This window comes from Mytilus trossulus, chromosome 1 (genome assembly GCF_036588685.1).
Source record: "Mytilus trossulus isolate FHL-02 chromosome 1, PNRI_Mtr1.1.1.hap1, whole genome shotgun sequence".
Taxonomy (NCBI): domain Eukaryota; kingdom Metazoa; phylum Mollusca; class Bivalvia; order Mytilida; family Mytilidae; genus Mytilus; species Mytilus trossulus.
The window spans coordinates 19,139,571-19,165,950 of record NC_086373.1 but is presented as its reverse complement, the minus strand read 5'-3'; the positions used below and the strand labels follow the sequence as shown (position 1 = coordinate 19,165,950).

The following is a 26,380-nucleotide window of genomic DNA, read 5'->3' as shown; positions in this document are numbered from 1 at the left end:
TTTGAGAATCAAAAACATTTATCTAAAAGGAAAAAGGTTAGTATTTGTATTTACTACATCAATGTTATTTTGCTTAATTTTATGAATTTAAAAACAAATATAGCTCTGATTCCGCGTCAATGTTTGGTTTATATTTAGTCCCTATTTGTTTTATCAGTTCTACGACGTTTGAGTGTGGTTCACTTTCGTTCACATTAGCATCGAGCTTCGCTAATGAGAAATTTGGGACTTTTTCTATATCTTTATTCTCATAAAGCCAATGCATTACATCGGTACAGAGATAACAAATACAACAATAAATATTTACAATATGTACAAAACAAGCGAGAGAGGTTACAAAAGTTACAAGCCAGGAGTACAAACACTAGTATTTATATTTTTTATAAAAGTACAAAGCTTCTTCAGAACTGGTTTTCTTGTACTTGACATAAGTTCAGAGAATTTAACTGTATTTTGCCGTTTTGTAAAATATGCAGTTAAAAACTCTTTTCGTTTTTGATGGAAAAAATTGCATTCAAATATAAAATGATATTCGTCACCTATTTGTAGATTGTTACATAGACTGCAAAAGCGGTTTTCTCTGATCACGTTTTGCCATCTTCCTGTTTCAATCGGCAGCTTAGTATTAGTCGTTCTAAATCGACAAAAAACAATAGCGTCTTTGAAGTCCAAAATATTAAAATATTCTTCGAATTCCAAGTTTTTCTTAAAAATTTTGTAGTTTATACCTTTTGGTGAATTTTGAATGAGGGAATTCCAGTTCTGAATATATTGATCTAGCAATCTCTGCTTTATAACAGTTTTTAACCATTTTTTATTAACGAAATTTTGTGACTCCCATATGTATGAGAAACCACAATCTTGAAATATTTTTTGTATAAACAGGATCCATTTTATCTGGTTATTATGGTGATCGTTCATATGACGAGAAAGTTGATATAATATGAAGGAAAACTTTGCTTGTTTACCGGATATCAGATTTGCCCAGAATAGTACTGTTCGAACTTTAATATCTATTTCGATCGGATGACGACCTAGTTCCCCGTAAACCATATAATTTGGCGTTGAGGATTTCAAGTTTAAAAGAATTTTACAAAATTTTAAATGAATCTTTTCCAGGATATCATTATTACCAAAGCCCCATACTTCGCACCCATACAATAGAATGGGCTTGATCAATTCCATGGATACAGCAAAAGTTATAATTGACCGTCCGTTCGGCCTTTAAAGGCGAAATTGGTGTGGTGTGGGATGGGGTCATTGATAATGTTGAAATGAATAATTTCAGCAGATATATATAAACACATTTTTTTAACTGAAATAAAACCAAATATACACTTTTCTTACTAATTTGAAAGTTTTCGACACAAGAGTATTTATTATTCAATTCTCAGAAAGTAAAACGCGTGTGTTTTTCAATGCATGTGCCCTCTAACAATAAATAACGATTGTAATGGTATGAATATGGTAAATATATACGAGACGGTGAGTATCTTTTAAGCATAGAATAGAATAGAATAGAATAGAATAGAATATTTTTATTTCCCAAATTACAGGGCCCATAAAGGGCATAAAATCAGATACAATTGATTGACATAATTAGTAACAACAGCAATAATAGAGGCATATACATATATAATTGGAATATAAGCATTGGTCAGAATCAAGCTAAAAACCACATATATATTGTGAATAAAAGAATAATAAAATTACATTATACATGTATATGTATTTATTTTCAAATTATTTACTTGACTAAATGTCAGTGTTCATGCCTGATCTCCTTAATTCAAAACAGTCACAAATATAACAACCCAGTTTTTCCATAAGGGTAATATTTTTTTGCCGGGTCAAGAGCCATTAAAATTTAGAAGATTTATTTAAGTTTATAAAATTATAACAATTGTTAGAAATGTCTTGAAAAAAAATCGTCCCTTTGAATATCATAAAAAGGACATTCTAATAAAAAATGAAGCTCATCTTCAACTTTACCAAGTGAGCAATTAGTACAAAGACGCTCAGATCTTTCTATATGCTTTTTTGAATATCTGTCGGTCTCAATAGCATATATTCTAGTTTAAATACATTTATATATCTCTGGCAACATTTGCAAAAGTTTAGAAAAGTATATATATATATATATATATATATATGTATTAATGTGAGAAGACAGACATCAGGGAGCATTTCAAAGGTCCGGTGGAAAGGGGGTTGTTATTGTCAAAAATGGTAACAAATTAAAAATACAGAGAACGCAGCGAGGCATCTTTTGGCAATGCTAAGGGGGCGTGAGCACTCTATGATCCCCATCCTGAATCTGCCATTATGTATTGTGCATGTACATGCATTATGTATTTTTATTTAAGAAACAGTGCTTTTGTTGATGCTGTTCATTTAATGGTTAATGACGTTAATCACTGAAGGGTCAAGACTGGATTGACAAACAGAAGAAAATATCCAATGTTCAAAATAAAGCAAATCAGGTATGTATGTAGATTGCTTAAGCTATCGTGCTTGGTGTTTTTCAAGCAACTCAATCGTGGATTCATTTTTTAGCTCACCTGGCCTAAAAGGCCAAGTGAGCTTTTCTCTTCACTTGGCGTCCGTCGTCCGTCGTCGTTAACCTATACAAAAATCTTCTCTGAAACTACTCGGCCAAATTTTACCAAACTTGTCCACAATCATCATTGAGGTATTTAATTTATAAAAAAGAGTGCGGTGACCCGGTCAATCAACCAGGATGGCCGCTATGGCTAAAAATGGAACATAGGGTTAAATGTAGATTTTGGCTTATAACTCTGAAACCAAAATATTAAGTGCAAATCTGACATGGTTTGAATTATTCATCAAGTCAACATCTATCTACCCTTAAATTTTCAGACGAATCAGACAACCGGTTGTTGGGTTACTGCACCTGAATTGGCAATGTTAAGGAAATTTTGACGTTTTTGGTTATTAACTTGAATATTATTATAAATAGAGATAAACTGTAAACAGCAATAATGTTCAGCAAAGTAAGATCTACAAATAAGTCAACATGATCAAAATGGGTCAGTTGACCCCTTAAGGAATAATTCCCCTTTATAGTCATTGTTTACCATATTTTTAATATGCACAAAGACCAAGGTGAGCGACACAGGCTCTTAAGAGCCTTTAGATTTTTAAATGCATCTAAACCAAAATGTGTGTAACACTTACAAAGTAAAACTAGTAAGTAGCTTAACCTTACTTGAATGTGAATAATAATGAGTCTAAATTTTCCTTTAAATTCGACAAATTTCCTTTTTAAGACACTTTTGACAATGTGAAATTTACATTCCAAACTAAAAGACAAATTGAAAGAGTTGGTATTACTTTGCTTCATAAAAAAGAATGGCCAACGTAGATACAAGTATCTTGTCTTAGGGAGGGATAAATCCTACTTTGTAAAGAATCGCTCTGATTCAAACAAAATATTCTCTGAAACTGATATTATCAAGATGCTTGATTTCTTCATTGACAACATATTTGTTACGTTCGGAGGACGTGTTTTTCAACAGACTGTCGGCATTCTAATGGGAACAAACTGTGCCCCTCTACTTGCCGACTTGTTTCTTTATTATTATGAGGCTGACTTCATGCAGGAACTTCTTAGGAAGAAAGATAAGAAGTTAGCAATATCCTTTTTTAACTCTACTTTCCGCTATATAGATGATGTTCTTTCACTAAACAATTCAAAATTTGGTGACTATGTGGAATGCATCTATCCCATCGAACTAGAGATAAAGGATACTACAGATACAGCTAGGTCGGCTTCATATCTTGACTTACATCTAGAAATTGACAATGAGTGTCGATTGAAAACAAAACTTTACGACAAAAGAGATGATTTCAGCTTTCCGCAATTGTGAACTTTCCATTTCTAAGTAGCAACATTCCAGCAGCACCTACATACAGTGGTATATATCTTCCAATTGATACTATATTTCCGTGCTTGCATTTCCTATCATGATTTTCTTGATAGAGGGTTGCTGCTCACAAGGAAGCTATTAAACCAAGAGTTCCAAATGGTGAAGTTGAGTTGGTTGACCGTTATGGAAAAACCGTTTCATAAATGATATCGGATATGTTCCTTACGTCGTAACTACAATCCCCTTCCCTTTCATGAATGTGACCTACCGAATTAGACTATTTACCAGATTTGTAATCACATAAGCAACCCGACAGGTGCCAAATGTGGAGCAGGATCTGCTTACCCTTCCGGAGCACCTATGTTGTGTCATGTGAACTATTGTTTTTCTGTTTGTCTTTTTCGTTTTTAGCCATGGCGTTGTCAGTTTGTTTTAGATTTATGAGTTTGCCTGTCCCTTTGGTATCTTTCGTCCCTCTTCTTTTACATACCATTTCAAAATTATTTTTTTTTTTTATCAAAGGGCATCTTTTACTTAATAAATCTGTTAAACAATACATAAATTTTCTTTAAATAGAATTTTAGGTTTACTTAGAAGGTTCTTGTATTGAATATTAGAATTAACATTCAAAATTTAATATTTACACTCAAAATATTGGACAAATCGACAATTATTTCAGTTTTGATATATCTTTTACGGGAATTTGATTAAACTTTAAATAGCCTCCTCAAAACTGTGATGCTACATTTTAATCAAATTTAAAGATTCAAATACACGTATTCTTTGAAAACGGTCGTAATTTGAGTTTCCTTCATAAAAAAATGATTGTTTTGACTGACATAGGGAAGATTTGTCATTTTGTCTTGATTCAAAACTTATCAGGAATCAGCACTACTTAGCATTTATTTCATGACTTTTTTGGTTACTATATGAAATATCTTCACCAAAAACGTCAGTGATGGGTTAGTCTTTGGGACTAAATGCATCTAAATCACAATGATCGACAAATTTAGTCTGAGCAGTGGAATCTTGTTTGAAGTCATATGGTATAGTATTTCCTTTCTGACGGAACAACCGCTATTCAATGTTACTCCTTTTGGTTCATTGAATCTGTCAATTCATTCAGGAAAATATAAACTGTTCCCAAATTAATTCAATTGCTGATTTAACTTCCACGGAAAGACTGGCTCTCAAATGTATGTAATATTTGCCACTGGTTGTAATACACCAATCCATTACCTCAAAACATTCACGATTGCATCATGTTTTATTTGGTTATATTGAGTTTGATGAGCCCATTTATTGTTCCACATTCTCTTTTCAATGTTCATCTTATTAGACATTTCACAGTGTTACAAATTACGATGGCTGATGAATACGTCTTCTTTAGAACTTAAATTTAGGAAGAATGTTACTAAAATCAAAGCAACTATTTTTATTTTCGTTTAAACCGAAGTTATAATAAATAACAACACTTCTTTCCTTCTATGACACGTTACTGTATATATGCTTGTATGCAGGGGGTCTACTTTATTTCAACATTATAATTTACAATATGTATTAATTTTGACTACCGGTATATCGACAAAAACGAAATGTAAAAAAAGTAAAAGATGCAGAATAAACATCATTGACCAACCACACAAAACGAAAAGCCAAAAGACAACTCGAGGTCAACTTATGATCACTTATAGTCTTCAACAATTGACAAGAGTCTGTACAATGATGTCAAACTCTAAAATATCTAGAGCCTAGAATAATAGTAATATTCAGTAATAAAACAAGAGTGCACATGCTGAAATGTCTAGCCTTCTTTACTAATCATTGATATTATGTTGATAGTCTTAAGTATAAAGCTTTATTAAAAACTGTCACAGAAACTTACATTAACTAAGATAACTAAACAAAGACCAGTGAACCATGAAAATGAGGTCAAGGTCTGATGAACCATGCCAGGCAGACATGTACAGCTAACAATGCTTCCATACAACAAATATAGTTGACCTATTACTTATAGTTTAAGAAAAATAGACCAAAACACAAAAACTTAACACTGAGCAATGAACCGTGAAAATGTGGTCGAGGTGAAATAAAATCTGCGCGAATGACATATAGATCATAACATATTTCCATACACCAAATATAGTTGACCTATGGCATATAGTATGAGAAAAACAGACCAAAACACAAAAACTTAACTATAACCACTGAACCATGAAAATGAGGTCAAGGTCAGATAACACCTGCCAGTTGGACATGTACACCTTACAATCATTCCATAAACCAAATACAGTAGACCTATTGCATATAGTATAAGAACAGACCAAAACACAAAAACTTAACTATAACCACTGAACCATGAAAATGAGGTCAAGGTTGACATGTGACCGATGGAAAGTTCGTGACATGAGGCATCTATATACATAGTATGAAGCATCTCAGTCTTCTACCTTCTAAAATATAAAGCTTTTAAGAAGTTAGCTAATGCCGCCGTAGCCGCCGCCGGATCATTATCCCTATGTCGAGCTTTCTGTAACAAAAGTTGCAGGCTCGACAAAAAATTATAAAGTAAATGTAACTTGCTTCTTTATTCTGAACATATAAAACATGTTAAAAACTCCTCCAAGAAAATAAACATGTTAAAAACTCCTCCAATACCATATGGAGCAATAACTGTCATTACAACTTCATTAAAATAGTCTGTTTCTTTTCTTCTCCTTATGAAACCAGACAGCTTTCTGAACAGTTTTTAGTCTGACTGACCATTTTGGCACAAATTTTCATCACAGAGTAACCTCCCTTGAGATACTGAACTTTTGAGTTATCATGTCTGACCCCCATTTTGAACTCCTTCATCTTCTAGTACAGCAGCATACTGAGAGGTCCATTGCTCTGGGTCTCTATCATCATACAACTGAAATAAAAATAGTACAGTAATAATAACTAATATTACATTGATATTTACTTCAATCTACGGTGAATAATGATTGGTGTTTAACATCACTTTCAGCATTATTGGTTATTTCCTGGTGGCCAGTATTTATTGATGGAAGAAGCAAGAGTGCTTTTAAATATTCACCTTTCCAAGTTACTCAAAGTATTATAAAAATAAAATAAAAACAAATATATGACTTAAATACTAACATGAACTTTCATTTGTAATTCATAATTTGTCACTGCAAAAAGAGTTTAGGTTTTAGATTTAAGATTGTAAAGTTTAGATATTTGTTAAAATATTTGTATGATTGAACTTCTTTTTTTGTTTGTTTAAGAATAAATAAGGCAGTTGGTTTACCTGTTTTGAACATTTTGTCATTCTAGGGTCTTTTAAAGCATACTATTGGGTATGGGGTTTGCTCATTGTTGAAGGCAGTAAGATGCGACCAATAGTTTATCCTACCTTACCCTTTTACTTCAAATGAGAAAGAGTAATATTATATAAACTTTATTTATCCCTTATAAAAAAAAATAACTACGAATTTGCATTCAGGTAACAAAGATCAAATTTATTCTTCATTGTGTGTTAATTTGCGTTTTTTGATTTATGTGTTTCTCTATGTTGCGATGTTATACTATTGTTTCTCAAAACGTTTAATCCTGCTGCAAATGTTTGCACCTGTCCTAATTCAGGAATCTGATGTACAGTAGTTGTTGTTTGTTTATGTAGTTCATACATGTTTCTAATTTCTCGTTTTTATATAGATTAGACTGTTGGTTTTCCCGTTTGAATGGTTTTACATAACTAATTTTTCGCTTTATCGCTTGCTGTTTCGATGTGAGCCAAGGCTCCATGATGAAGGTCATACCTTGACCTATAATGGTTTACTTTTATAAACTGTTATTTGGATGGAGAGTTGTCTCATTGGCACTCATACCACATCTTCCTTTATCTATTTGATTTATATATAGGAACTGTGAATTTCTTACCATTATCATGATTATTGAAATTTGTTTAATACTTTGTTTTTTTTGGCCCGCAATTGATTGACTGATTTTTGGTATGTGAGTTAACCATGATGAGTTACAGATCAAGTACGAATTTCATTCTGATTCACCAGTTTTTTGTCGAAATTACGGGCTTTGGACTATGATATTTGTTAAAAATCACAGTTATACAGACTTTTTTTTCAAAACGCTTACAGCTATTGGACTGACTTTTGATATGTGAGTTAACCATGATGAGTTACAGATCAAGTTTAAGTTTAGTTGCGCTTCACTAATTTTTGTCAAAATTACGGACTTTGGACTTTCGAGATATTGTTGAAAATCTCAGTTATATGTTTTTTTTAACGCCTTAAGATTTTGAGCAGATTTAGTATATGTGAGACTACCATTATGTTTCTGTTCACATGTGTTGTTGAAATTGCAGATTTTTCAAATTTTTTTTTGGAAAAACATTTTCAACATTAATCCATCACTGGGATCAAAACACATACCTGGCAAACAAAATTTAAACATGTTCTTTTAGATATTTCATGTCTAGCTCTCTGTCCCCATCTAAAGTCATATACTGCTGGGTCTGTGTTTGGCTGTCTGATGTACTCAATATATCCCTGTCTCACAAACTCTTGTGTCAACAGTTTCTTTGTGTCACCAAATACCTCATGTGGCATACTGAAAACAAAAAATGTCATACATATACTTTACAAGACTCTATCTGCCACCATTAGCCTAGCACTGGTTTATATCAGTTTAAGGTCAAGTGCAATCAATTTTCTGATTCTCACATGCAGCATATATGTACATATATGTAACAAATCAGCAGTCAGATTTCAGTGTATAAACAAACAAATGACACAAATTTTGTAAATTTGTCTGCCTTCAAACTGGTCAATGGGAGATAACTCTAATGGAGTTCAGAATTCTTAACATTATCAATGTCTGATATATTCTTAAAATGTAACATAACTGATCAACTGATTTTAAGGTCTAGACTGCATCTATTGATGAATCAAAATCTGTATTATTCTTTGAAACTGTTATCATTGTTATTTTTCTGCATAGAAAGATTGTAAAATAAAATAATCTGATTCCCTCCTTCAACTGTTCTTTGGCCTTCAAGAGTTAACATTCAGTTTGTAACTGGGTGGCTAAAAGTTTGAACAAACAGTTTGACCAAATATCCCTGATAAATTCCAAATTTTTTATTAGCTGTTGGTTTCTGTACTGGTAGATTTTTACAAGATTCCCTAGTAAGATTGAAAAGCTAGGTATGGGGTCTTTGAACTGAAAAAGAACTTATTTATAAATATACTTACTCTTGATCAATTCCTAGCTTCCTAAGAGTGTGCCATAAATGAGCTGAAATGAAGAAAAAAACATGAAAGATACAACTGTAGTGATCCAATGAACCAATTACAAAAAGAACAACTCACTTTAAGTTTGGACCATTTGGCCCAAAAGACAAACCAAATAGTGACAACCTGTTAAAGTAATGAAGTAAGTATCCTCCTCTTCCATATTCAATGAATCTTTCTTAACATCTCTCCTGTGTTTCAGACAGTTCAAGGGAGCAATAGATGTCAAATTCACATAGTTGATTTATAATATATAAAAAATTATAATGGAATTACAAAAAGTCTAATATAAACAATTAACAATGCAATGGACTATATAATATGTATTAAAATTTCCATCAAAATGAACTCTGAAGACTGCAGATGGTCTTATAATCTGGAATCAAAATAAATATAAATTAAAGAACCTTAGTGAGCACGCTCACATACCCCACGTCCCCACATTGTCATTGGAGAAATTAAATAAGTGTAAGAAAAAAAAATTGTATAAGAAAAAAAAATTTCCTGCCAATATGCACATCTAAATAGTATGTCCTTATTATCTACAAAATTTCATGAAATTCTGTTGTGTGGTTTGAGAGGAGTTGCGATGACAAACTGTTGCAGTAGTACATTAAAGTTAATAAGTTCAAAGGGGCGTAACTCCTAGAAAAAAAGTTGAATCGCAATTTCCCGTCGATATGCACAACTACATAGTATGTCCTTATTATCTGAAAAGGATTCGTGAAATTCTGTTGTGTGGTTTGAGAGGAGTTGAGATGACAAGAAACAGGACTGACAGACAGACGGACGGACTGACGGGTCAAAAACATTATACCCTCCGCAACTCGTTGCGTGGGGTATAAGAAAGATAGCGTCTGCATGCAATTGGATTTGTCTAGGTCTTTTCTATTTTGACATACTATGTGGACACCCATCAACTGTTGAAAATAGTATGATTACTTTTGGTTGGCTTTCCTGATTGAAAACAAATTCTATTTAATTAATTTATGGTTATTGCTACAATTTCTTTATCTGACATATATTGCATTTACAACACTTGGATATATGTGTATGTTCATATGAACATAACTTACTGTCTTGCATCACTTCACCATTCATAAAAACCAAGCTTAACACCACCAGTAGTAATCCAGTCTTTGAATTATCTTCTTCTGGCCTGTAAAAAAACATCAGAAACAACATGAACAAAAGAGCTATAACATTTATATCCTGATATATGAAATTGTTGCAAGAAAAATAAATATGATGGTTTAAGCTTAAAAATACTGGAATAGTTGGAAAATGGAAAAGAATCTTATTTTTGTGAATACCAACAATATAAAGTTTGAATTAACAGGTCCAAGTATACTACAGGAAGTGTAAAACAAGTAAAACCAACCATTGCATGGGTGTTAAGATATGCCCATGTCCTGCCTCTTCTAACTCATCTACATCTGTATCGATTCTATTTACTAACATGTAGGTTCCCTTCAGCTTGTCCTCCAACTGTATCAGTTCTATACCAAATACCTAAAGAGAAGATTTGCCATATCAACCACAACAGCAGACATGTACTAGAAATATCACATAAGTAGATAAATTTATCATCATTTACCATGTAACAATCAACCAGTATAAGACCCAAGTCAAGCAGCAATGTAGAAAAATGAATGTGAATTTTTGAAATATAAAGATACATGTAGAATAGAAAATGGAAAAGGGGATTGTGTCAAGAACAGAAAACAGCCAGATGCCACCAATTGGTCTCTACTGAAGTGAGAAAATCCTGCACACGGAGGCATGATTGAATACAGACAAGGCTTATGAGCAGTTTAAATGCTATGGCAAGAACTATAAGGACACTCACATGCATATTACATTATTTGAGGTCTGTTGAGAGCATAACATTCTGACTTCAATGATTTCAATATCACAATATCAGTTTTACAGTAGAAAGGCTTGCATAGTTTGCTTTTTTAACCCTGGGAACGAAATTGATGGAAGGGGTGCAGACTATGCAGTACTATATGATTTGATGACATTTTTTCCAGTGTTGGATACGATATTGAACAAGGTTTGACCAGCAAACGACTTTTTCCGAGATATTTGGGGATGGAAAGGCGATGTGGACTATACACAAATGCAGATAATACACGGCTGGTAACAGTAATATGATTAAATATGAAGATAATAAAATAGCTTAACAATATATCCCACCGATGCCCATATTTTGTCTGTCTTAGGGTTATCGAGTATTCTCATTGCGTAAGTTCATACAATGCCATGTAGTTGTTTATAACCTTGATTTTTGGTGGATTATCTCAATTGCAGTCCAATCATTTCTCATTCTTTCTAAATTAATCAGGAATCAGAACTTTTGGCATGGACGACCATGTTAGTTATGTAACACATGTTTTCCTATTTGTTGTTGGACAAACAAATACAGCATATTAACAGAGATATCCCTTTTCTGGAATGCTGGACAAGTGAAATAAATCATTTATAGCACTTAGTGAAAAGTGCCTTTAAATAAAGCATGTACTCACTTTAAGCAGCTTTTCTCCAGCCTTTTTAATCATGTATGGGAATGTTTTGCTGAATTCTTTCAGTACCTGCTTATTGATATCTGTACCAAAACAAAACAAAATTATGGTAATGTAACAAAACGCTTGAATATATATATGTATTTAACTAGATCTATGTGAATGCCTATCATAACTATAAAACAAAACAAAAGCATCACTCCATGATTAATTTATAGATTCAGAAAAAAACAGGAAGTAAATGTCTTAAACAGATCTGCATATAAAAATGTAAATACAGTAAAACAAATTACAATGCAAATGCTCTACCTTCTGGGGCACCTCAAATCAACTGTTTTCGTGGGGTTCATCATCATGTTAATACTCAGTCTTTGGTTTTAAATTTTTTGTTTTTCATTTTTTGTTGTGGCATTGTTAAGTTTCCATTGACAAGCTTCTGACTTAATATGTTCAGAAGTATCAGAGATAAGTTTAACTAATTAAGAAATAATTCCTTCATGTCATGCTCTATGCTCATTTTAACATGGGTAGGCATTATATTTGTCGATATTTTACACTGAGCATTAGCGAGGTGTAAAATATGATCAAATATAATGCCTACCCATGTTAAAATGAGCATAGAGCATTACATGAAGGAATTATTTCGATTCTAACATGACAAATACAATATATTTAAAGGACGAAGCGTACGAAAATATTGTAAGAATGTTTGGCTGTTCCCCTTTCCTCCCCGAGGAGTCTGAATATTACATTTCATATTTGATAACAGTGTTCCAGCTAGGTTTTCAAAAGGGCAGGGTGCCAATCCTGAAAAAGGGCATTTAACGTGCGATATGATAATATGAAAAGGGCATATTTTAATAAAAGATGTTAATCAAACATTTGTGTTTATTTGTTGAATCACAGGTTATACAAGAACAACATCATTAGCCCATATAGAACTCTATCTTTCTACTTTTAAGGCTGAAAAACTTGTCAAGCAGTTTGTCACACAAGTTTTTTTTTATCATTGCTTGGCACAGTTGAACTTTATATGCAGTATATTTTGAAAGGAGACCTGTTTCATACTGTTTCTATGGTCCACCACATTTTACCAGTTTCACCTTTCTACCCCTGCTGTGCTTGATGGCAATACAGCACAAAACAGCTGTGCTCAGTAAATTCATAATTTTAGGATATAAAGCAACAGTGAAAAATAGTATCAAAAATAAAGAATACAGAAAAAGATGACCAATGCACCCTACCAACACTGCTACTAAGACCCTCTTGTTTATTTTACAGAAAACAAGTAAAACATTGTCTTCAACGAGTTTATCATGGTTTTCCAACTTTCTGTCATTACGTTTCCTCCATGAAACTACGGTAAACAGCGCAAATAGTGCCCAAGTTGAACTTATGCACATTTCTTCAAAGATAATTGCCGACTGATCGATTCTATTTGAACGAATTAATGTTGATGATCATTAATGACCCATCCGATAAACGGATTACCTATAACAACAGATTATGACACCAGTTGTAACCATTGATTAGCTTGGGGTCATAAACAAAGTCATAAACTTTTCCCCAGGAAAAATTTAGTAATTAGCGTATCATATCAATACGCAAATTAATATGCAATCGATCTTCAAAAAAGGCAGGGCGCCCTGGAAACTGTAAAAAGGGCACAGGGCGCCACTTGGAAAAGGGCGGGCGCCGCGCCCTCTGAAAACGGCCTAGCTGGAACACTGGATAAGTTTAAAAACTACGAGCAGGGTAAATATAGTTATGTTGTTTGATAAAAATGTATAATAAAAGTTTATTTTAGCTGCTTAAATGCAAATATTCAAAAGGATAACGATGGAAATAACGTTAATATTAAAAGAAGGTGCGCATGTGCCAAACATATTTTTTGTGCTCAATAGAACAGGGCTTTGTTAACAAAGCGTAATAAGGACGTCATATTAGCATATAGTTGTTGAATGAAAGGACAAACAATGTACAAGGTAAATGCAATTTTGCCCTTATTCCTAGAGTGGGGTTTAATATCATGAGTGAGAAGAACTACTTGTAAGTCATACATTTTGCTATTCTACACTTTATATGATGACTATAAATAGGTGTTACCTAAACTCCACATGTGGTGGTGGGTTTTAATGTGCACTACTATGTACTATAAAAGGAAGGATTGTAATTCTATACTATAAAGTGCGTGTAGCATGTTCATGATGTTATGATTAAGTCTCACCTATTTTTTTAATTGGAATTTTCTTTTGATCCATGATCAGTAGGTACTGCACCAGGTCATTTAATCTCTTCTCTTGTTCTGCAGGGTCCATGTTCTGTGCAGCCTTTTCTGCCTGGGTCATTGATTGTGTCATGGATTGAGAGGCTGCCATCTGAGACCCTGAAGGCATTTCATCGTCAACATGCTGAAGAAAACAAATATATCAATGAATAATTTCTATGTCAGGGACTTTTATAGCAGAAAATACAGTATGTGTTTTTTTCTCACTGTTGAAGGCAGTATGGGTTTTTCTAATCCCTATATTGTTCATGGGGGAGATTGTTGTAAATTTTCTGACACCAAATCACTAAAGTTGACTAAGCACATTATCAGTCAGGTGAATTACTGAAATAAGTGATTTTTAAATAACTTATCTGAGTAGCGAATTCAAAGTTTTGTCACAAATTGGGATTAACATCTTTTAATTAGTAAAATTAAAAATATGAACTTTTTGCTTCTTTTAAGTAGCAAGGTTTATGCCTTTGATGCTATCATTTACCTGAAAATTCTATTTTAGTTGAAAAAATGCTATAATATTGGCTTTACATAATGAACTGACACTTTCTTAAAAGATTTTTCACAGCAGTGGGAGTATTTTTCCTGTGAAGTTCAAGGTTTTATCTTTCAGGTTATGTAATAAAATTCTACTGTTCGCGATAAAAATTTCACTGTTTGGGGGTGTTGAAATTAGTGGGGGTTATTAAAAGAATGATACTTAAAGAAGTGATTTTTGGGAAGAAAATTGAGGTCTGATACTTAAACAAGTGATTTTTATGTCATAATCCTAGATTCAGTACAAGGTCATCACCTGAAATGACCTGGTCATCCTAGACAACACAGATGTTGGTTCTGATAAGTTTAGAAACATAATTAGTCCCTGGATCATTAGTATTCTATATTTAAAGCTACACTTATATTAAATCACTTCTTCTAGTGATTAATTTTTACTACTTAAATAGGTGATTATTAAAGAAAGACAACTCTAACTTCCAACCTTTATGGAAATAATGTTACTTGAATCAGTGATTTAGAAAATCACTTGTTTTTAAAAGTAAGTCCCCTGACTGATTATCATATCAGATAATAAATAGATATAGTTTTCTGATACATGTACACAAATTTGCATCTCAACCTGATTTGTGTTCTTTGACACTATTTTCTCATAAAAACCCAAATACTTGAATTGAGGCCCATCTTATCATGCTTTGTTGTACTATCTTGTACTCAGAAGGTTATAATAAAATTGAGAATGGTAATTAGGAAAGTGTTTAAGAGACATCAACCCAACCAACATGACCAAAGAGCAAAAAACAGACCAACGCCATCAGTGGTTCTTCAGAAACACCAAGAAAATCATGCAGATGGGCTTGAACAGTTGACCTCTAAACAAATTTGTATTAGTTCACAAAAAAGTATATACATGTATATGGACCATAATTTGCTATTGGGCTCCGTTTCCTATAACTATAGAAAAGTGATAAAATGTGAATTACTGCAAGAAAAGTTGCAACTACATATAAAGATGCCATTATTTTTATCAACATACAAGTGTATGCTACTCTTCCCTAGAAAAAAAATTAAAATATACGAATTTCAAAGATTCTACAACCGTATTTTTGCGTCGTTTCTCGCGTTACTTATTGCTTCCGAAGAGCATAATGCTGACTGATTTATAGATAATCGTCACCGGCAAATTCGTAACTTTTGCTTTCAAATAACAAAGAACATCGACCAATAAGAATAGTGAGAAGAAAATGCTGAGAACTATAAGTATTTATGTAGCAGATGTAAGAACAGTGGCGTGATTTTTGTGTCCGATTTCGTAACGCAATTTTTAGATGATGTAATCTGCTTTGTTGTAATAGAATTCTTAAAAACAATATGCAAATATGAACTCTCGCGAGATGTTCAAACAGGTAAATCCGAGATGATTTACTTTCTTGTTTTGATCTTCGTAATAATTAAGTAAGAAAATTACGTTGTCGTTATGCGTTACATTTCACACGAAACAGAAGTCCAGTTATTTATTAAAATTGTTATTGTCCTTAAGTTCTAACCATTTCGGGTCATACGTGAAACACGTGACTAACATGTGATAACGCCATTACGGCCGGATGTACGAAATACTAGGTCTAAATATTGTTTTTGTTTCCAACAGGATGTTAGCAAACATAATCTGTAGACTTGTTTCGTCTTGTTTAAAAGAGGAAAATACAATTGTCAAAGAGATTGCGCCGGTGGTCTGTTATTTTTCCTATGTGCATAATGTTACATACGATCCTATGTGAAAATAAATGCCCAATGACTTGACAAAATCGATTTCATATTTGACAGACGTTAGAACACACTTCGTTTCCCGATAATGACGTGAAGAGTCCTTGGAAAAATCAATCGAAATTACGTCTCTTATCATTGGCATTGCATCAATGCTCGTTGGATTGATTTAACTTCAGCAGTAAATATTACTGGATATTTTAGGTGAATAAATATAATTTAATAACAAATACATGTTAATATACCGTTACACTTAGAATGTACAAAGTTGGAATCCTGTCACAGTTTTTAATTAATATTTTTTATTCATGTTCTGCAAACACTTATCAGAAACGCAATAAACTTGTCAAAGGAGAAGTAAACTTTTACCATGCATGACTTGAAAGGAAGTACTTTATTGATTTTAGCCCACTAAAGTAGGTTAAAATGTGGAAACCATGTAGATGGTGTACAGGTCACAAGTATCACATTGTGCCTATTTTAAAGATTTTAATTCCAAGTTAAAAAAAAAATTCTTTACTGGATTTAAAGAATGTTACATTGCCAATGATTTGGAATAAATTGTATATAACTGGAATATCAAAACCAAATATAAATACATTTTTTTTGCTTAAACATCAAGATACAACGATTATAGTATCCTGTATATCAATGTAGAAAATATGGAAAATTCTGAATAAATTGTACTAATTGTTTTCAAAACAAGCACATATTTAGGAGTTTTATAATACTGTTACATTTAAGATGGATTTTAAGAAAAAGTATACTGTTCAGATTATTTTAAGCAGATTTTGCAATAAAATAAAACTAAAAAAATGCTTTCGGTTTCTTATGGTTTCCTGTCAGGTTTTAAAAAAACTCTAATATAACATTGAAAATAGATTTGAAATATTAACATGAAGCAAATAACACGAGTAATGGTGTTTATTTATGCCTTTTGAATTATATTGTGCAAAATAAAGAAAATAAAGATTGGTTTCCTGTTTGGTTTCATGTCACGTAAACGGTGAATCAAAATGTATTAATTTTTTCTCGAAAAACTCAATTGTTCCATTCATACTATTCTAACACCAACACAACCCACAAAATAAAAGTTAAAATTTTAGAACTTATAAACTAGAGGCTCTAAAGAGCCTGTGTCGCTCACCTTGGTCTATGTGAATATTAAACAAAGGAAGCAGATTGAAAATTGACTACAAAGGTCAATAACTCCTACAGGGGTCAATTGACCATTTCGTTCATGTTGACTTATTTGTAGATCTTACTTTGCTGAAAATTATTGCTGTTTATAGTTTACCTATATCTATAATAATATTCAATATAATAACCAAAAACAGCAAAATGTCCTTTAAATTACCAATTCAGGGGCCGCAACCCAAAAACAGGTTGTCCAATTCATCTGAAAATTTCAGGGCAGATAGATCTTGACCTGATTAACAATTTTACTTCATGTCAGATTTTCTCTAAATTATTTGGTTTTTGAGTTATAAGCCAAAAACTGCATTTTACCCCTATGTTCTATTTTTAGCCGTGGCGGCCATCTTGGTTTGATGGCCAGGTCACCGGACACATTTTTTAAACAAGAAACCCCAAAGACGATTGTGGCCAAGTTTGGATTAATTTGGCACAGCAGTTTCAGAGAAGAAGATTTTAGTAAAAGATATTTAAAATTTACGAAAAATGGTTAAAAATTGACTTTAAAGGGCAATAACTCCTAAAGAGGTCAACTGACCATTTTGGTCATGTTGACTTATTTGTAACTCTGACCTTGCTGAACATTATTGCTGTTTACAGTTTACCTATATCTATAATAATATTCAATATAATAACCAAAAACAGCAAAATTTCCTTAAAATTAACAATTCAGGGGCCGCAACCCAAAAACAGGTTGTCCAATTCATCTGAAAATTTCAGGGCAGATAGATCTTCACCTGATTAACAATTTTATCCAATGTCAGATTTGCTCTAAATGCTTTGGTTTTTGAGTTACAAGCCAAAAACTGCATTTTACCCCTATGTTCTATTTATAGCCATGGCGGTCAGGGTTAGACACTAACATTATATGCTATGTAGTCCACAGGACCACCAAGAAAAAATATTTGGTAGTCCTGGTAGGCCATTACTATCACCGGTGAGGGCCGCAACGCGGCCCGAAATTTCTAGGGGGGTTTGGGGGCATGCCCCCCCAAGAAATTTTTTCAAAATTAGATGCAATTTCCTGCCATCTGAGCACCTCAAAAGCACACAAATGTTCATTTGAATTTTGAAAATATTTTGTTTTTTTTTTAGATAAAAGCTAATATTTAGTGCAATTTATTGAAATCTTCCTGAACTTCCTCTGGGTCCCTGAAGAAATTTTGAAAAAAATGAGATGCCTGCAATTGGAGACGATTTGTAAGGCTTTGTTTGATGGGGTTATTAAACCTTTTATTCCAGAATTATTTAGAAAAAAGAATAACAATCAGTTAATATTTTAATTTTCCATTAATTCTTGGAACAGTTTATATGATTTCTGTTGTAGAGATAGAATGTCTTTGTTATTATAATATAGTTCATCCTCATCATCACTGATGCTATCATCCTCATCCTCCAACTTTTCTGCCTCAAGATATACATTTTGTACCAAATTATAATCATTGTCAGTTTCAATTTCTTCATCCTCATTGACCTCCATCTCCACTTCAGCAGAAGTTGCAACATCAATGAGGATGTCATCTGTACAACTCTGAAAGATATAAAAATAATTTCTAGTATTAAATGAAAAGTTAAACAAGGACAGTCTATATGGGATACTTCACATGGTTTAGTTTAAAGTTTATGATGGAAAAATGTGTGACAATAAAAAAAGCATGATGAGAGGACACAAAGGTCGACCCAACAGCCTATTAACCCACAACTGTCAAGGACTTGTTTTTACAAAGTTTTAACTTTAATAGAAGGCTATGGCCATAGATACCTTTTTCAGGTTGTCTTTATAGAAGGGTCGTCTTGATCTTACACCCTCAGTACTCCAGAGGTGAATGGCTTTTGTTGGGTCAAAGGCATCAACATTTTCTGTTTCCAAAGAAACAAGCATCAAGTCAGACAGGTTGTTGGCGCTAAGCCTTGACCGCCAATCATTCTTGATCATCTTCATGCTGTTTAAAATAAACAAGTATTTCTTGAATTAATCAATATGTTCAACTCAATTGAGAGAAGACAGTAACATTTATACTTCGACACCACAGCCTATAATAATTTTTCCATGCTAACTTTAAATCATTATCTTGAGAAAAACATACAACAGTTGTTGAGTTCCATGTGGAGTCAAAGTTAAAATTTGCATTGGTTTTACATCACAACTTTAAACTAAATGTGAATCATGAATGCTTATTTTTTAGACTTGTAGTTATCTTTTAATGATAGATATTATTATTGTTGCTGACACATATCAATTTTTATTGTTACCTTGAAAAGCCACGTTCAGCATCTACTGAACATGATGGCAGCGTCAGGAGGTAGTTCACCATAGTGAACAAATTGGGATATTTTGTCATGTATGCATCTGCTGCTGCTTCCCATGTATACATCTGCAGTGACTTTTTGCTTAAACATATAAAAAATAATGTATGATTAATTCATTGCAAAATTGGTGTCTATATGGTGTAGTGTAACCATACAAAATCATGAAAAGAAGTTACTGTCCAATTAGAAAAGTACATTAAAATACATAGATTCTGAATGATTATTTTTATAACAAATTTTGAATTATAATTACCTGGAATACAGTTCACATTTAAATCTTGTCCACTCTGATTCAATTGAGTCAGCATCAACTGTGTCGTCAAACCCTGGGCTGCACACATCCACTAGCTCACTAATAAGTGTATCCCCAAACTCTGGGAAGAAATAGATATAAAAGTCAAGTTTTTATTTGAAAACAAATTTATAATTATTTTGGGGTTAGAGTATAGAGGTAATTTGAACTTGAGAAAGTGCTTCAACAGACAAAATAATTTTCTTAGTACTGTAAGACAACCACAGATGCTGGAAATCAACCATTCTACCATGAATTCATAATGATCAGTTCCAATAAATAAACCAAATAGTGCATCTATACTAAAACATCCCCTTAAAAAAAGGCAAACAAAATATGATTATTCAGAATTCATTGTATTTCAACATTTGAAATAAGCAATTGATGATATTCTTCAAAAGACAAATCAAAATATCTTTAATGGGTGCCCTTAAATACCTGTGTCTTCATCAAGACTGGATGGCCACTTATTAAATGAAAGAACTGTACAACCCTTGAATAAATGCAAATCTCCTTCAAAGCGAGTAGAAATGGCTTGAATTAGTCTACTGAGGAATAAGTTTCTTGAAGTTTCCAGGATTTTTTCATCACCATTAGTAGAAGCTTTCAAATACTTTCTTACATTTGGTCCATCACTAAATAAAAAGAAGCATTCAAAGCATTTTGGATTAGCCCCATCACCAGTTAATGAATCAGAAACAAGATGGAATCACTATGCATACATTCATTTTTGAAAAGTTTATATTAAAACCAAAAGACTGGTAGATTCTTGTTTCTAAAACATTGTAAGAATGAAAGCAAAGTTAAAAATATAATGTTTTCTATTGCAAATGATGACTTTTTGTTTTTGTTTATTTTCCTTCATGAAAAATGATGAAAAAATAAATGGATTATAATATTGATGGCCATCATCAACACAATAACCCATTAGTTTATCATACAATGTACATGTACAAAAAATCACCATTATGTTGATTATATTGATGGTCATGCAGCTATATGTTGATTATATTGTTAAATGGTCATGCAGCTATATGTTGATTATATTGTTAAATGGTCATGCAGCTATATGTTGATTATATTGTTAAATGGTCATGCAGCTATATGTTGATTATATTGTTAAATGGTCATGCAGCTATATGTTGATTATATTGTTATATATTATATGTGCATAATGCATGTATAGAACCTACAGAATTATTTGTTAATATAGTGTTAACTACAATTTTTTACTATAGGACGTGAAAGCATATTTAATGAACTCATTGTGTTTCCATATTAGCTACCTTTTCATATACTTGTTCAGTATGGTTTTGCACGACTCTAATTCATTATAAACATCACCCACAGTGCTGTTTTTACTTTGGACTGTCCTAGAAACAGTACTCAAAGTTTTAATGACGTCTAGCATGAAATGCAACCAGAAGGAAACATTCTTATCTTTCAAAGCTTTTAAAAAGTTCCGTGCCTTTGCACTGGAATCTTTCCTGGATTCACCTGGTACTTGCATCTACAAAAGAAAGCTTTCAGTTTTAAAAGTTTTGTGTTAAGTGCAAAATTTACTACTCAAACACTGCTAATTATCTGCATTTTAATATATAGTTAATAATTAACATGTTCACATCAGTTTATTTGAATAACAAAATTAGACTTGGTCCAGCTTTAATATGCATATATATTATATGTAACTTAATATGAAACCTATATTGCCAATAATTATATTATTTCATACAACATTTTTACAATTAACAACAAACCTGTTCAAGATGTTGAGTAATGGCTTCTTTCCCTTGTAGTATTGTGGTCAAAGCTCTCTCATGGTGAGGCACCCAGCGTGTCCCACCGACTCTGGTTGGTGTTAACATCTTCTGATCTAAGCTTTTGAAGCTAGCCTGCAAGTTAGATCTGTTCAGTGGACTGTATCTAAAAAATCAGACATTTATACTTCAACGTGTGATAACTTTTAATTTCATTATAAAGTGCTATGCAAGATTTGTTTTAAGTATGAAGAAAAGGGGATTAACAAATTACAGAATAGAGCTTGTAAGAAAACATTCATGTAACAAGGACACACATGAACAACATTTGTGCATTAAATGCAAATAAATAAATAAATGAATTTGTCCTTAATAAAACCAAGTTTATGCTAAAAGTCATAGAATTTTTGACGTTTTGAATTTTAACACACATACTAAAAACTAATACACGGAAATTGTAAAAAGAAATTTAATTCATACTTGTAAAACAGATAGATGTTCAGCATCAGCGCATCACATCGCTGCCAGATTTTCACCATCTTGATTGCATCTTTGTATGCCAATTCAATCCTATAAAAAACATATGGACACATGATAGACATGAACAGCTGCACATGAAAGACTCCTATTGATTAATACATGATTGATTGATGTAATGAATGATCAGATGAAATATTGGTTGGACAGGAAAACTAGATAAAATATGTACATGTACTTAACAAGACATTATGTTGTACTGTTATACCAATGTCCCAGGTTAGGGGAGGGTTTTGATCCCGCTAACATGTTTAACCCTGCCACATTATTTATGTATGTGCCTGTCCCAAGTCAGGAGCCTGTAATTCAGTGGTTGTTGTTTGTTTATGTGTTACATATTTGCTTTTCGTTCATTTTTTTTACATAAATAAGGCCGATACATTGTAGCTTTCCTGTTTACATTGTTTTACATTGTCTTATAGCTGACTTTGCGGTATATGGTTGCTCATTGTTGAAGGCCATACAGTGACCTATAGTTGTTAATGTTTTGTCATTTTGGTCTTTTGTGGATAGTCTCATTGGCAATCATACTATATCTTCTTTTTTATATAGTCAAGTGTGCATAGACTAGTGTACGTACCTGTGTGCTGAACAATGAATTGCATGAACTGGTTTGCTGGTCATGTCACTTATTCTCTTTACCACTCCACTAGACTTTCCTAACATCACTGATGCTCCGTCAGTGCCCATAGCAATAAGCTTGTCTTTCCATGATTGCTGGAATCTCTCTGTTAACAAAGTACTAATGGCAATACTTATGTTATTACCATCAGCTTTGGCAACATTCTTCACACCAATAAAAAGAGTTGACACCTATTAACAGAAAAATATTTATTATATTTTATTGTTATAAATTTTAAAGGACCTCGGCTCCATAATTTTTATGTTAACATGGTTAATATATAGTCATATTTTTTTTCAAAACATTTAAATATGATCAACTGTCAAGACGAAGTCCTCTTAAAATGTTATTGTCATGCGTACCTTTTGACTTTTAATAGCAGGATTTCATCATATTATTGAAAGTATTGTAATCAGAAATAAAGGTCATATAAAAATAAAACTTCAAAAATTATGATATCTTACCCTACATTTTACGGAACAGCGCACATAAATTATCTCCGCTTCCTTGGATGAGACGTCTGTGGACCCATCAGAAATCACAGAGATAAAACTACTGTTTTTTATGATGTCATCCTGTTCATTCTGTCTTGCTGAAGAAATGGCATGAATAAACATTTGGCAGGATTTGTCTGTCATGTATGTGTCGCCAATGTCCAGGTCCTTGGCCTTGTCCAATGCACAGAGGCTAATATAGTCTGTGTAGGGACGATTGTTTTTACCAATATAATGTGCATTACGAAAGAGCAATGTCAATTTGTTGAATGCAGCCTTCTTCATCATCAATAGTGTTTTCTCAGCTGTTGATTCTGATGGAGGTATTGATGTGGCCATTTGTTTTTTTACATTTTTCATATGCGTTTCTGAGCTTCCATGCTTTCTAACAGCTTCAATTCTGAAGTTTGATGACCCCTCTACCCACTGCCCCTCTTTTTCATACTTTTTACAGGTCTTACATGTCATGCCTTCATCATCAGAATTTTGAAGCCAGGTGAAATCTTTTTCCCAGTCGACACAATAACTCCTTTTTCTTTTACTTTTTTCATAATTTTTCTGTGAGTCTTTCTTTTCCTCTGATGTTTTGGTTCTTTTAAGGGGAGGTTGGGTCCCGAAATAGGAATCTAATGTTGACATTTCTTTTATTCAATGTCGATCTTACGCGATTTTGACTTTGTCGATACCCGGTATTAAAAAGCGCTTGAAAGATCGTGATGTGCGGTTCATTCCGTTCATTCGCCACTTTACGCAAACGTCCCTCATGATTCAACATAAGGTAAAAGTCCGAAGAGTTCCGCCCGATTTGCGTCATTCGGCCTAATAACCTGGGGCGAGATAATGGGTCGTTCTTAAGGCTAGCTGTCGAGTCACATATATGATTATAAGTGTAAACATCCTGTCAATCGTGAAGTAAAATAAATTTATTAATTGAAAGCGTGACATGAATGCTTTAATCTTATTTTAGCATTGAAATAACCAGATCATACACAAAATTCAGGGTGTCCACAGGACTACTGATTTACAATTTTTGGGTAGTCCGCCTTGTTTTTAGGGAGGCACCGGACTACCGGACTACCGTTAGTGTCGAACCCTGGCGGTCATCTTGGTTAGTTGGCGGGGTCACCGGACACAATTTTTAAACTAGATACCCCAATGATGATTGTGGCCAAGTTTCAAATAATTTGGTCCAGCAGTTTCAGAGGAGAAGATTTTTCTAAAAGATTACTAAGATTTACGAAAAATGGTTAAAAATTGACTATAAAGGGCAATAACTCCTAAAGTGGTCAACTGATCATTTTGGTCATGTTGACTTATTTGTAGATCTTACTTTGCTGAACATTATTGCTTTTTACAGTTTATCTCTATCTAAAATAATATTCAAGATAATAACCAAAAACAACAAAATTTCCTTAAAATTACCAATTCAGGGGCAGCAACCTAACAACGGAATGTCAGATTCATCTGAAAATTTGAGAGCAGATAGATCTTAACCTGATTAACAATATTACCCCCATGTCAGATTTGCCCTAAATGCTTTGGTTTTTGAGTTATAAGCCAAAAACTGCATTTTACCCCTATGTTCTATTTATAGCCATGGCGGCCATCTTGGTTAGTTGGCAGGGTCACCGGACACAATTTTTAAACTAGATACCCCAATGATGATTGTGGCCAAGTTTGGTTAAATTTGGCCTAGTAGTTTCAGAGGAGAAGATTTTTGTTAAAGTTAACGCAGGACGACGACGGACGACGACGACGGACGCCAAGTGATGAGAAAAGCCCACTTGGCCCTTCGGGCCAGGTGAGCTAAAAATGATACAAAAAGAAACCAAAGGCTGAATACCAAATTATGGTCCATATAGGAAGACATCATAAAGCAGCAGAATATTTCAACAAAAATATTTTGGTTTCATAATTAGACATTTACACTCAAAGAAAATATGAAACAAGAATGTGTCCCCAGTACACGGATGCCCCACTCACACTATCATTTTCTATGTTTAATGGACCGTGAAATTGGGGTAAAAACTCTAATTTGGCAGGAAATTGGTTGAAAATCTGAGGCAAATTTAGGGGGAGGGGTTGCCCAGGCCCCCTTTTCTGGGGAAAATTTGGTTGCTTATATAGAGAATCACTGAAGCATGACCGGAGCTGCCCCCCTAACCCCTTCTTAGGCAGTCAACAGGCACCACTTATGAAAATTTCTGGATCCGCCACTGAAAATGGTTGTCTGTTTTCAGACTTTTGAGGGTAGTGCAGAAACTTTGTTTTCAACCACATAAATTACAAACACAATATTTGTGATTTTTTTAAGATTTATGCAAATTATGGTACTAATCCACTATGAAAGTACTGGTGACTTAGCAAGTTAATAAACTATTGACCAGAATTTGCCAGTATGATGGTATTCACCACTAGCCTAGAATGGACCAGTTTTTACCGGTTTTTGCCAATCTTGTTCAGTTGTGAAAAAGTAGCACATTACCCCCCAAAAAGGTTTGACCATTTCATAGCACAGATTGGATTCATGTTCTATTTATCTATGTGCTGCCAGGACGTCAACATTTCAAGTTTTCCAGGTTTGTGTGTGCATGTACATGTTGTAGTTTATAGTGTTCATAGCGTAAACAGCCACTGTCTTTTTGGTTGAACAGTAGAATTAGAAATCAACTTTCAACTCGGAAGTCATTTCAATTTGAAGTTACTCAATTCAACAATTATATTTCTGCATGTTTATATGCCATATAATACTTTACATTTTTTGTTCTTGGCATTTTTTTCAGTTATAGAAATTTTCTAATTGTTAGATAATGGCGCCATTTATTCCAGGTGTTGTTGGTGTTTGAATGTACTTTACAGATGAACTCGGCCCATAGCAAACTCGGCCCATAACATTAAGGAGAAACAAATAAGAAAATTGAC

The 26,380-nt window shown here is 33.1% G+C and overlaps 3 protein-coding genes across 3 annotated transcripts in view; 1 reads left to right on the top strand and 2 right to left on the bottom strand.

Annotated features, from left to right (window-relative positions):
• Positions 1 to 6,459: 6,459 nt before the first annotated feature.
• LOC134717797 (non-structural maintenance of chromosomes element 3 homolog) lies at positions 6,460 to 26,323 on the bottom strand. Its single transcript, XM_063580292.1, has 8 exons — positions 26,215 to 26,323; positions 13,940 to 14,123; positions 11,716 to 11,795; positions 10,569 to 10,699; positions 10,264 to 10,346; positions 9,149 to 9,191; positions 8,327 to 8,504; positions 6,460 to 6,804 (listed from the first exon to the last, which is right to left on the bottom strand). The coding sequence occupies exons 1-8, from the start codon at positions 26,230 to 26,232 to the stop codon at positions 6,715 to 6,717; spliced, it is 807 nt and encodes a 268-aa protein (XP_063436362.1). The 5' UTR covers positions 26,233 to 26,323; the 3' UTR covers positions 6,460 to 6,714.
• On the bottom strand, positions 19,736 to 24,548 carry LOC134717786 (zinc finger protein 862-like). The gene is made up of 7 exons (XM_063580282.1): positions 23,429 to 24,548; positions 22,923 to 23,155; positions 22,286 to 22,375; positions 21,806 to 21,971; positions 21,335 to 21,558; positions 20,010 to 20,130; positions 19,736 to 19,837 (listed from the first exon to the last, which is right to left on the bottom strand). The coding sequence occupies exons 1-6, from the start codon at positions 24,095 to 24,097 to the stop codon at positions 20,109 to 20,111; spliced, it is 1,404 nt and encodes a 467-aa protein (XP_063436352.1). The 5' UTR covers positions 24,098 to 24,548; the 3' UTR covers positions 19,736 to 19,837; positions 20,010 to 20,108.
• Positions 25,898 to 26,380, top strand: part of LOC134717762 (protein RFT1 homolog) — a 30,079-nt gene continuing 29,596 nt past the window's right edge. Inside the window, exon 1 of the mRNA XM_063580266.1 lies at positions 25,898 to 26,037. The gene's annotated coding sequence lies outside the window, so the exon portion shown is untranslated. The remainder of the gene's footprint in view (positions 26,038 to 26,380) is intronic.